The sequence below is a fragment of the Petromyzon marinus genome, chromosome 13 (genome assembly GCF_048934315.1).
Source record: "Petromyzon marinus isolate PM22_M1 ecotype Great Lakes invasive population chromosome 13, UKy_Petmar_22M1.pri1.0, whole genome shotgun sequence".
NCBI lineage: Eukaryota > Metazoa > Chordata > Hyperoartia > Petromyzontiformes > Petromyzontidae > Petromyzon > Petromyzon marinus.
In genome coordinates, this window is record NC_133679.1 from 11,665,552 (window position 1) to 11,679,170 (window position 13,619).

General features: G+C 43.9%; 1 protein-coding gene across 5 annotated transcripts in view; it reads left to right on the forward strand.

The window, feature by feature from the left end:
* LOC116942017 (sodium/potassium/calcium exchanger 2-like) overlaps positions 1-13,429 on the forward strand; it is a 71,717-nt gene extending 58,288 nt beyond the window's left edge. For all 5 annotated transcript variants that reach the window (XM_076066869.1, XM_076066866.1, XM_076066867.1 and 2 more), the window contains 2 exons: positions 826-992; positions 4,118-13,429. In XM_076066869.1, the coding sequence (XP_075922984.1) occupies positions 826-992; positions 4,118-4,367 (417 nt within the window). In that variant the 3' untranslated portion in view covers positions 4,368-13,429. The remainder of the gene's footprint in view (positions 1-825; positions 993-4,117) is intronic.
* Positions 13,430-13,619: the final 190 nt, after the last annotated feature.

The following is a 13,619-nucleotide window of genomic DNA, read 5'->3' on the forward strand; positions in this document are numbered from 1 at the left end:
TCATTCCATACCGAATGGTAATGTTCCAGGTCTGTGCCAGTGCAGGTTTTACTTTAAAACAAGACATTTGTTTGGAACAACATGTGCGAGTCCTCTGCTTACAAACCTCTCCAGTGGACCCAGCTGATGTCACGCACTCATGGACGCCATGAAACCACAATGTAGCTATTGTGATTTTACCTTTCCATACAACGTTGTGACGCCATGCATAAGGGGCCGTCCATAAATGACGTCACGCACCTGGGGGGGGGGGGTCAGACATTTATGACGAAGTGTGACGAGGGGGGGGGGGTTGAGAAATGTGACGTCACATCAACATGGGCAACTTTGAATAAATATAGACAACACGTTCTACTTAATTAAATAGACTTTTTTAATAAATGCTTTCTCCTACAACGCACTACAATGACAATAGTTTAAAGTGATGTGAAGCATGTTTTATTTTCAAAATGGAAATATGGTTTTGGGGGGAGGGGGGCAGAGCTTTGTGACGTCATATTTGAGGGGGGGTCTGACTTTTCGTGACGCCGTGTGACGAGAGGGGGGGGGGTCAAAAATCGTCCAAAATCGCGTGACGTCATTTATAGACGGCCCCTAACATCACAAACTTCCTTTGCTTCAAGGTGACCAAGTGGCTAAGAGGTGACAGTAACCAGTGATATTTCAACGTTACGCATTATGGACATTGCAGTGTGGGCTGTATCGTACGAAGCAGAGTTTGGCATCTTAAAAGCATACCTTGGCGGTGGGAGTGACCGAGGCAGAGCTTGGACGATGCCGTGTGCCTCCGACTGATGCCGTGAACGTCCCCCATTACGAGCGCAGGTTGGGGAGACCATTGGCATCACGGAGGAGATCATGGGGCTGACGATCCTGGCGGCCGGCACCTCCATCCCTGACCTCATCACCAGCGTCATCGTCGCTCGCAAGGGACTGGGCGACATGGCCGTCTCCAGCTCCGTGGGGAGCAACATCTTTGACATCACCGTGGGGTGAGAGAGTATCACACCGCATTGCCACTTTCATCAAAACATACCACCGCCTTCATTACACCCTCTCCGATGGGTTTCGTGATTGTATCACGTGTTGTTCAGCACAATGCACAATGTTGTTCTTCACACACTGGGAACGGAACTTCAGTTTCTGAACAAGAAGCCAGCAGCATGTGGAGCGAAACGTCGGACATGGTGGTGAAAAGCACGTGGAGTAACCCGTAAACCCATGGGAGAGAGCTACACAGCACAACTGAAAAAAACCTACCCAGTATTATTTACTAAATACTGTGAACAGTTGCCTAAGATGCTGAAGTTATGTTTACAGCTTGATGATATTGTAAATTCGTTTTGGTCTTTTTGTTACTTCAAAATGTAGTGAACAAGTTTGTTTGGTGCTTAGGATTCAAAGCCGAGCTGTCACTTTATAATTAATTTTGGTTCTGAAGTGTCGTGGGTTTTATGGGCTCAACCTGGTCACTAGTTGTTGCAAAAAACCCATCACGTAATTTTTACACTTAATTTGACTAAATTACATGTCTGAGACGTCAATTCACACGTGATGAAAATTATATTCAGAATTTTTATTTGAAGCTGTCGTGACTGCAAGGATTCATCTTCTTTGGTTCTTTCGGTAAAGTCACATAGAATGAGAATAAAATAATAAATTGATAAAATAAAATAACACAATCAAATTTTCACGACGTTTCGGCCACAACGCAAGCGGCCGTCTTCAGGTGAAAGGTACAGAACTGTCGGGACGACAGAGCTTGCGTTGTGGCCGAAACGTCGTGAGAATTTTATTGTGTTATTTATTATTTTATTCTCATTCTACGTGACTTTACCGAAAGAACCAAAGAAGATATATTCGGAATGTTACGAGGCGTGTTCCCCAAATCTCGATAAATAGGCCTTTTGAAGTGTCTCGAGAACAAGTGATGTGATGTCATCATCTCGGGGCCGTTCTCTGACACGGGGTACTGTGGTGCTACAACAATATACAACGGCAAGGTTTCCTAGGTGCTCTCATGTATTAGCTAATTCATTTTCGTAGGGTGGGAGCCCCCTTTTGAATGTTAATTTGAAATAAAATATAACTGATTGGGAAGACAGAAATAATGTGTTTTGAGAAATATTCCAAGGGAGTTGCAGATTCAATGCCACGTATGGATCTCTGTTCAACTTTGTTTAAAACGCACAAACGCAGAGATATAGCTGCACCGATATTAAAGGCTGCTGTCCTGTTGGTTTTTATTAATCATATTGGGCATCAGAGGTAAAATACTACAGGCAGGCAGAGAACATGCTCTTGTCACAGACCCGGATTTTCAGTGTTCCATCAATCGATTTCAGTCAGCAAAGAGCTAACTTATTGTACATATATAAATCTGACCATGTCAGGCTCTTATGATCTAAATATCCGGGTATCATCTGTTTTTCAAAATGAATGTATCGTATAAACTGTACTTGTAAGCACCCTAGAACTTCCGCATCGCACACTGTCAGCGGTCTTGAAGTTGCAAACACGTTGCCTTTGTCTAGAAGACCATAAATTCAACCAACATTGTTGGATATTGGGAAATAAGCAGGTTTGAGCCTTACTCTTTGGTTCTATTGGGTAAAATCACGTAGGTGAAAATAAAATAACAAAAAATCACGACGTTTCGGCCAAAAAGTCACCTACGTGACTTTACCCAATAGAACCAAAGAGTATGGATCCTAGCAGTCACGAAAGCTTTAAATCTAGAAGGTTTGAGCCTGGTTAGTTCTTAAGTGGGTGACCACCAGGGCTTGTCAAGTGTTGTAGGTGCCCGTGGTATGGCAGTGCTAATTGCCAGAGGTGCCACGGTGGCTAGGAGATGTTAACTGCCTCATCTGGTATACAGGAGGTCGTGGGTTCGATCCCGACCCAAACCCCGATGCCTGTTGTATATTTAGAGCTTGCGTGTTCTCTCCCTGGTCACGTGGATTTTTTTTCCGGGTCCTCCGGTTTTCCCCTCCACATTTAGAATGAACATGCATTTAGATTACTTGGCTGCCATAAACTTCCACATGATAATCCAATTCGGTCAGCTACCATTTGTGGCCAGGTTGCTTCTGAAAAAGAGCTGTTTAACTCATGTGGGCCTTACCTGATAAAGTAAAAAGTTTAATTTTAGTTTGAAGTGTTAACCCTCATATATGTAGGGTTTCTCCAGGTTATTTGGTATCTTCCCACATGCTGAACATGAAAGAATTGGCCAAACATCCCAGTGCATGACGCTCCTTAAAATAACTCTTGGAGACTCCAAGAGTTACTTTTTCCTGTGTAAATAATTTGCAATAATTAGCATAATAGTCCTGCAACAGACTTTCGCTTTGTAAGTGCAACATTGGAGCAAGGCATTCAGAACAGTATTATCCATAACAGAGGTTTTTGGGTTAGATCTTATGAATATAAATGCGTCGTTAAACCCGCCACCACCCGACACAGCCAATTAGTAAGGTTTGTCACGGTAAAAAAAAACATGCCAAGTTGTTACTGTCTTCTTTGGTTATTTCCGTAAAGTCACGTAGAATGAGAATAAAATAATAAAATAAAACAATTAAATTCCCACGACGTTTCGGCCACCAGGTTTGTTCCTTCACCTGAAGAAGGCCACTTGTGTTGTGGCCGAAACGTCGTGGGAATTTTATTGTTTTATTTTATTATTTTATTCTCATTCTACGTGACTTTACCGAAAGAACCAAAGAAGATGAATCCTTGCAGTCACGAAAGCTTTAAATCGAAATTTAAGTTGTTACTAGTACAGCACACCGGTGTGCTGGAGAGTAAATCCACAATATTTACTATTCGAATACTCGAGGTTTACTCTCCAACACACCGGTGTGCTGTCCTAGCAACAACTGGGCATGTTTTGTTTCCGTGAAAAACCTTACAAATTGGCTGTGCCGGGTGGCGGCGGGTTTAACGACACATTTACGTTTACGCGATCTAACCCAAAAAACCTTTATTACGGATGATATTGGTCGTAAGAGCCTACGTGTTAATTACGGCATTGTCAGTCATCGCATTGGGTATCGTCTCCGTCATCCATTGTGCTAATACTGGTGGTGCCGGTGTGTTTGGGCCACGTGGTGCACAGGCTGCCAATGCCCTGGCTCATGTTCTCGCTGGTGAAGGGCTTTGCGCCGGTGCAGGTGAGCAGCAACGGGCTCTTCTGCGCTATCGTGCTGCTCTTCCTCATGCTGCTCTTCGTGATCCTCACCATCGCCGCGTGCCGCTGGCACATGAACAAGCTGCTGGGATTCTGCATGTTCCTGCTTTACTTTGTGTTCCTCATCATAAGCGTCATGCTGGAGACTCGAACCCTGCACTGCCCGGTTACCATATGAGCTCCCCAGGCATCCCAGCCTCTGTGCCCGCCTTGAGGAGGTAAAAAACCTCCGGCCGGTGTTCCGGTGATTCCTTTCTCAACCCGATCTTTGAAAAGGTCTCGTCATGTGAAGGTGTTCAGAGTGCATCGCTGCTGAATGATCCACGCGGTGCGTCTGCGTCCATCAAAACACCAGAGAAATAAGACCTCTGCTTCAAGAATTACCTTCCGAGCAACATCATTTGTCACCGATTGACAACCTGGATGTCCCATCTTGATTTCAGTTGCCACCAGCTATCATCACCAAATCAACCTCCATCACCAATGGCACGGACTGGGAGTGAATGGAGAGCAGAAGAAACAAGAAATGCATGAAGGCAAAAAGGATCAAATGAGGTGTACAAATGTCAAAACGTGAAACTGATTGACCAACGCTGTTTGCTTTTGTCTGCTGCTGCTGCTGCTGAGGTAGTTGAACACGGGGAGCTTTTGCAATTGCTTCATGTTGCACAAGACGATGTTTTTAAATCAACTTACAAACTATCGGAGAGAGAGAGAACATGCGCACTGAGACGGCGTTATGCTATGATACGAGCTCACACAGCATGGATCGTTGGAGCTCGAACTGATCTGTTTCCATTATGACCCGAAACCTCATCAAGCCCATTGGTGTTCAACGTGCAATGATTGGTAACATGCTAATAATTCATCTTGTAGTTTCAGGGGCATCACAATACAATGCAGCTGGCAGCACTTATTATCAGTACGTAGTCACGAAGGTTAAGGGAAACAGTGCCCAACCGTGTATCAAACGTCACACTCCCAGCTCTTACGTTAACACAGGAATGGAATGCACGTGTTTTTTTGAAGTGGCATAAACCACCGATGATGCTAAGGTTTCTCTTGCGGGTCGAGGCACAGTTGCATGAGGAATCGTACCCGGGTATTCCGACAGCGTTAGCTCATAAGTCCCGCACACATTGCAACTCGCTGTTGATGTTGATGCAAGTGTCGGCACACAGAGCCTGTGCACACAAACGCATTCTGCAGCATCCCCAGAAAAAAAAGCAAAATTCGCTCGGAGGGGCAACGCCACTTGAGTGTCTCAAAGCTGGCGACGTGCCGCAGTGCGTGGCAATAACACACAAACACCTTGCCGAGTCCACAGTTCTATGGTAAAGGATGACAATCGATGTGGACAAAACCGAAACGGCTAACGGGTTGTCTTTCACTTTGTTTCAAATTAACACACTTGCACTCCAAAGAGATGTGGGAATGTCTTGCGGTGTTTACAGCATGTTGGCGACAGCGTTTCCTTTGAAAGGCGATCTTTGTCAGTTTCAACCACGACTGCGCGCATTGGTCCCGCTGGGATGGGAGTGTCGTGTCAGAACGCCACCAGCGGCACGGACTCTGTGCACAGGATCTCGTTTCGTCGCCGTCGACACCCAGGGCGAAATTGAAATTTGCATGTGCGCTGGGCCTAGGGAGACAAAATTCTGCGCATACGAAGCGTGTCAAAAAATAGATGACATTGCATGCCAGCTTTCTATTCCTACTTTAGTGTAATGGGACTTAAAGAGAGTTAGCATCTTCGGACATTGTATTCATCAGAAGGCTTAATTGAAAAATCAATCAACACTATATATGCATGATAGTTGCCTTGCTGTGGGCCAGTGAACATTCATATAAATGTTTATTGTTGATGGTTCCTTTTTTTTCTCTCTTCAAAATGTAACATGTCCCTGTTGTTGTTGTTGTTGTGGGAGTGTGCTGTCCATGCCTGCTGATGTCACCTAAGGGTGATTGTAGGCGTCCATCGTGGGTGACTCTTAGGCGTCAATTCGACACGAAGTTGCTCACGGCACTCTCCTTCGCGGTGAATGACCTTGCGTGTGTCACGTTGTCCCTGTGTTCCTTCGCGAGACTCAATCTTGAAGTCGGAGCATCGTCATTGAATCACCTGCTTGTTTATGTGGAGGTTGTCTTGATTCGTCTCCTTTACCCCAAAGCGCCAAAATGTTTTCAACCAAAAAAGAAATACCACACACATGACAAGTCAAGATGCAGAAGAGTTATCACATTGTCTTTAATGTTTAGAACGGACTATTATTATTATTATTGCAGTCACATGTTAGATTTTAAAAGTCACATTGCACTTTTTGAATGTAGATTCAACTCCTGTATTTAGCTCGACGTTTTTTTTACTCATGCTATACTTTCAGAAGACACTGCTGTATTCTGCCCACGATGAATGTAAGGAGTCTGCATGGGGAAGGCTGGAGGGGAACGGTGGGGGGGGGGTTGTCGTTATCTGCTGAGAGAAAATTCACCTTCTTTCCATCATTTACAAAAGTTAGCAACTTTTATTTACACTCCACAGCTTGTTTGCCTCACATCACAGTTCACAGAGGCAACCATAAAATGTCCTTATATATCGCTGCAAAGACTTGAACATCCTATATCTGCTTGGCTCGTTGCTCCACCATAACCTGTGCTTGAAGTCTTGTATGGTGCGAGGCCTACTTGTCCTAGTGCGGTCACGTTTAATGTGGTATGCCAGACAAAGTTGCGTGAGTGTGCAATTGTGCATGTTTTTGCTTTACATGTAAATCTCCCTCTACCACAACGGGGGAGGGGGCGGGTGGTGAAATGCTATTTAACTCAGAAATGTAAAACGATATGCTGCGTAGCGCAAAGTACAATTTGCAGTTGTTGTAGTAGTAACCATCCTTATTTGTTTAACGGACCACCTCCAATAATATATCAGTCAGTATCGCCATGAAAAATATACATACTATACCATCTTCAACATACAATGTTTGTGTGTAACAAATATCCCCCCCCGCCCCGCCCGCCTCCAGCAAAATAATTGCGTCAAAATGTGTTCAGACAGTGGTGTCTCTCTAACCCCGGTGTCATAGTACATGAGCGAGAGCAGATATGAAATATGAATAAAAGAAGACGTTCCAACGTGTGAAAACACGTTCCAAGATAAGTTGGAAGCATGATTAATCCACTCCGCAATTCAGGTTACAACTCAACGTCGCCCGTGTGTTGGCTGCATGTAAACATCCGAAAGGCGTTTCCTGGCCTGCTAGCTAACTAACTAGTTAACTAGCTAGCTAATTAGCTAGCTGGCTGTCTGCAAACAGAACAGTTCCAGCGTTGCACGTTTACTGGGGCATCAGCCGTCCCCGCAATGAGGTGTTGTTTCTGCTCCACTTCTTGTCAAGTACTCCGCAGGATACGGCAATAACCCAAGCATCAGTGGGATTGTTTCTCTATTGTTGGTTTTGGTCATTGCTGCTTCTTGCTGCTGCTGCTTATTGTTGCTGTGCAGGTTCCAGTGTGCGTCGCAGGCATGTTTGGTACACGAGGTGACCAGAATGTGACCGGCGTTTGTCGGGATAAAGAGTCTGAAAGGGGCCTCTTGGCCAATGCACGTCATACATCTTGAACGTACCACGACCCGGTAGCATGGAACGGTGGACCAACGTCGGGTCCCCCCCCCCGCCCCCCCCCAGAGTGGCCGAGCCTCGTGTAACCAAATGGTGCATTCTTGGGTGTGCGCAAAGCGTTTTGCTTTGCAACAAAAAGACTCTTAGGGTACATACATTTAAAGCCTTAAGTTTGTAACTTTTAGGATAATCGCCTAACTAGTTTAAGTTAATTTCGAAATGAGCGTCAGAGTTCAAGTAAAGCCGAATTCATGTTCACAGCATGGTGTTCTTAACGGTTCACGGACATCAACAAAATCCGACCGCGGAAAGATGTGCTCATCGAAGACATCCTTCAAAGACTTGCAGAAGCAAATTAAACCACTGTTTTATATGCGGCTACCCTTGCTTGTATCTTATACTATTTGGCACAGATAATGACCCAGCAAACATGGAAACGTCGAGCTAACGTTGGCCAAATACTCCCAACCGCATTCTCACGTTGGCCCAACGTTCCACGTTCACTGGGGAGACGGCTGATGTCGCCCATAGGGGGTTTAAGACACCATGTATGACAGTAACATGTCAGTGGTGTTGTATATACACATTGTAGATTGACCGATACCTTTGACCAATTGACACGGCATGCAATGAGCATTCAAAGTCCCTGAGAAAGGTCAATGCAGAAACAAATGTTTGGTGCACAACGGAATTTAATTTAGCCAGTGGTGGTTGTTTTAGTCATCCAGGCAAGGTATTGGTCAATTGCAAAATACGTTATACTGTACTTAATTGTATTGCACTGTATACATTAGAGAATAGAGTATTAGCCCGTGTAGTTAGCCGTTTGAAGACAAATACTTAAATATATAATGTATGTATGTATACACAATGATATTTTTACCAGATTCTAAGCAATATGGTTGTATTTATAGCAAAGTTATCTGTTGTGTGTTCGTTCAGTTTCGAGTCAATGGAAAAATAGATCGTATTGGACGCATTATCTTGAGCCCAAGGAATGTTTAAAAATCACCGGACCCAAAATGACGTTGCTGGTCTCATCCATTGTGCGAGGAACATTTGTGACGGGTTCATGCCCACGTTGATACCATCAGTGGCGGCTGGTGGGAATGTATGTTGGTGGGACGAGGAAGGGTCAAAGAGTTAGGTGCTGCGGGGTGCATTGTGTCTTATTTAATAAGTTAAACCAAGATTGTTGCCCAGCAAGGCTCTGGCAGGCAAGTGACTCGGGCTGGTGTTCCCCGTTGTTGGCCAGAAGAAGAAGAAAAAAAACATCAACCGATAAATCATCCCGATCTGCTCTGTTAATGCAAAGCTGCGTACGGTGCTGAAAGACGTTCAACATACAAACAAAGCGCAGTTTAACACAGCACATGGCGTTAAAAAAAATCGCACACAAACAATAATTAAATCTGTAAATTACAAAAAGAACCCCCGATCGAAATCGGATAATAGTACAGGCCCAAAAACCATACGTTTCCAAGAACAGATACAAAAAAAAGTACTGAAAGTGCGGTGTGAACACGTCGGTGCACGGTGTAGGGCCGCGAGCCCATGGAAAACGTGAACAATTACTCCCCACGTGTTTGTCAAGGTGGAGCGAGTTACGAGCAGCCGCCTTTACAGACGTGTACCTTGCCCAGTGTAAACCTTATTAAATAGCGTCGCAGTAAATATGGGACGACGTCGGGCCAAGGTTGGTCCAACGGTTCCAACCACATGTCAACGTTGGCCCAACGTTGACAATGTTTACCAGGACGCAGGTGATAACGCTTGGACATGTAGGCACAGGTGAGTAGTATAAGGCTATTTTATTTCCTTCATTTTTTTTATTTTATTGCAGGCCCCTAGTGACCCGGCGCACGCCACTGATTGATACGACTCACAACGCCTCATTCTCCTGGAATTCAGCAACTTCCATTCCCCAGACACGCTGTGACCACTGCATTAGCTGAACCACCGCCTATACTGGGAAACGTTATCGCGTGTTGTTGGACTATTAACAAACAAAAAACACCGCGTCAGTTTTCCCATGAGAACAATTATTGTCACGGAAAAATGGGGTAGCTGCAACGTTCACAAAATCCATCTGGAACGCCCCCCACGGCCCCCCTTGAAATGCTATGCATTTAATATTTAATGAGCCATGGAAGCGGTTAGAGTGAATATATTATTAGAGGGGAGGGTGTTAATGCTTCTAAGTTTTTTAACGAATGAAGCATCAGATTGCGTAAAAAAACACATTTACGCGACAACAATATAGCTGTTAGACTGATGTAAACTCCCACGTCAGCCTCACTCGACGTTGCACATTGAATGATGAATGATCCGTGGCGGGCCCATACGCAAACGCAGCGAAACAAACTCCCCTTTACAAAACTATACTCAGTGTGCCCCACAGGTGACACCCCAAGCATCGAACAATTTGAAGTATTCGAGAAAGCCGTTCCGACCCGAGATAAAACAATGGAACACATTTTGACCCCGTTGCTGGGCTTTGCGAGGGACTCGTTGGCCGAGAGATGTCTGTTGTGACGCATCTTTGTATTGCTTCACCCTTCTCCCCCCTGTTTAATGTGCACTGCAGTACACACTAGGGTTGCCACCTCTGAGGTATACACCGGGGCATAACATGGCAATATGAATATCTCACAATACCGGAAGAGGGGGAATTCCGCGTGAATGCATTGTCTTGAGCGGCGTATGTTTGTGCAGCTGACAAAAACCGGGTCTCGGGAACACATAGATACCCCATAGCGGGTGATTTGGCCTACTCTACTTTCAAGCAATGCCTTCCAGACGCCTTGTCAAAGAGTGGGAGTACTCAAACTTTACTCCAGCCACCGCGTGCGGTCTGTAGATAGACTAACGGTAGCGGTACAGAAGCGGGGGGTGGGGGAATTGATCAATGTGTTTTCAACTGACCCCAAATTTTATTTTTGACAGAAGTCCTTTATAAAGAGGACGTTCCTAGAAGAAAATAAACCGGGCAGGTGGCAACTCTAGTAATGTACACGGCATTGGGTATTTCTTTGACAAAGAGCACTTGCTGAGGACAGCAACTGTGGACAATAAGCCGCTGAGATCAACCTCACCGCTGGTGCTGTTTGCTGTTGAGAGCTCTCCGTCTGTCTGGTGCTGGTGGGTCCCTGTTCTACATGTCTCGGCGTAGCGCGCGTGCGCTTGTGCCGATGAAACCTTTTTATTCAGGCTCCTTGACAGAACCCTTGAACAGGGGCCACGATTCACGGACACTCTTGAACAGTCTTTAAGGTACTTCACCTTCATCTTAAAATCAAATTTGCGTTTTTTTTTTAACTTTGAAAGTATTTTTTTGTACATGCCACATACACTGTTAATAATGGCAAAGATTTATAAAAGCTAATTTTTTTTACACCGATAGATCACATTTAATTAATTGAATCCTTTTTAATTATAATGTAATGTTTTCTCTACATAATCGTAAATATTCAGATGGGTAGAATCACAAGCTTTGCAGAATATAAATGTTTGTTTACAATTGCATTTACTTTTATTCAACAATTGCATCACAGCGCAACCGTTACCATGGAAACTGTCGTGTGGTTTTTATTTCTGTATTTCTTTCACCAGTGAGGTATTGGCAAAAATAAGCTTGTAGAGTGCATACAATCCAACGATCGACTAAACGGACTAGAACGTTACTTTTAGCATGTGTAGAAATACAAACGTTGGTATGCCCTTTATTTTAGGTACGTATAGAACCAAATAAATCGTTGGAGAATGTTAATGTTTTCATCTGAATTTTGGCCAAAACGTGCCAATGTCTCCATAAGCAGCAATGGAGAAAAACCATCCAGTTAATGTTTCAGCCATTTCGTCAACATGTGGATATACATGGACTCCTCTACTTACGAACTAGTTGGGTTCCAGAGGTCTGTTCGTAAGTCGATTTGTTCGTAAATCAAACTTTACTCCTTTCCATTCCAAACATGTTGTACGGCATTTACACTAAACACGGGGAATTGCTTTGAAAGTTGTATAATCTCATGCAGATTTAGAAGCCACCACTGCCATCTATTGCGCGACAAGTTCGTAAGTCGAGTGTTCGTAAGTAGAGGAGTCACTGTAACCCACTCAGTTGCAACCACACTAACTTAAAATTGTCGGTGCAGCCCTGCAATTGCTCGCCCATGCCACTGCTGATTAAAAGGCCTCCACCGATGAAAGGCCTCTTATACGCAGCTCTATCTAGAGAGGTCATCTAAAGGATATCTAGTCTACTCTTCTAAGATGTCCAGACTACACGAGACCTGACGATTGACTGCAGTGCACCCATTAACCCATTCCGATGACGTACGTACGCGTACGTCATCAGTTTTTATCCCGATTCCGTTCTGACGACGTATGTGAAAAACAAAAATAACGTTATCAGTGCCGAGGCTTCCACAAGGCCATGCGGGAGGGCGTGTGGCACAGTTTGGTGCCAGCTATTACCGAGTGCGGTCGTGTCGCTACAGTTCTCTGCGGTGAGTACAATATCTTTAAAAACAAAGGTGCTATGCCTCTCTAAATAAAATTAACGCTAACCGCTTGCGCGTTCAGAGATTCAGCGGTAAACGGGACACCCACCTTGCAGCTTGCAGACGTCTCGGAACGGGAAAGGGTTAATACTGCTAGATAGACACACGTGGGAGGATTTAAGAAGCTTTCCCAATGTTTCAACAGCCACGACGGGAGTTTGAAACGTCGACTTCTGGAAGTTCAGTGTGCTAACCATTTCACCTCGGCAGCATCCCTACTGTTACATAAATGGTGCAGTAAATGAGAAAAAACACGTTTTATTATTATTAATGTCGTGTCATAGTTTCAATATCAAAACCACATGTACGATGGTAATGCCATTCTAATGTTTCAGACAATTGTTCTTCAAGCTCTTACTTTGAAATGAGAAAGTTGGTCTTAAACATCGATACTGTTTGGCTTAATTTGATTATTTTTGGCATTTTGACACGTTATATTATAACTTACAATTTCTCTAAAGCAAGGCATGATGTTCTTGTCATATAACTGAAATGACTGATAATTAATATACAGAAACTTTGTTGATGAAATATGGCTGACCAGGTACATTATTTCATTAGGTTTGTACTGCTGTGTATGCCTGAAGCTTTGCTATTGACTTCTGCAAACATTAAAAAAAATACATCTCTTATTATGGAAAGTCATATAATCCACAGATTAAAATATCCTGGATAAAATAGAAGTAGATAATTGCTATTATTTAGTTTGCCAATGGTATGCGATCAATTTGTTATGAGTTCACTGAAAATTCCCAAGAATGCTGAAGTATATTACAGTGGAATCGTTTAAACTGTGGAACAGAAAGGCGATCCAAATGTATGCAAAGCTGAAAACACCTTCCTGGCCACAGGAAGACGAAGAGTCCATCTGGAGACCCAATTGTCCTCTTTCCAGGTTTGCCGGTCACTGGGTACTGGTGTTGTCAATTGTTTTTCTCTCAACACGGTATAGTATTAATGTGTGGGGGTCGGGGTGTACAGAGCTGTATTTAATCATACATGAATGTAAAACCTGCATGTAAAGGAAGAAAACCTATTAAACAATCTCAGAGTCTGTACGAGTTATTTTTCGCATTGATTCACTGTGATATTGTTGTGCAAGTCAGAATTGGTGTCCGTGTCCTCGGTTTTTCTTGTAACTTTAAGACCCACAGCTCCACCTGTGTTTCCTATCGAAGAAAAAAGCCATTACATTTGTTTTATAGTGTGCATCTACTGTACATATGTGTGTAAATCATGTAAGTCACG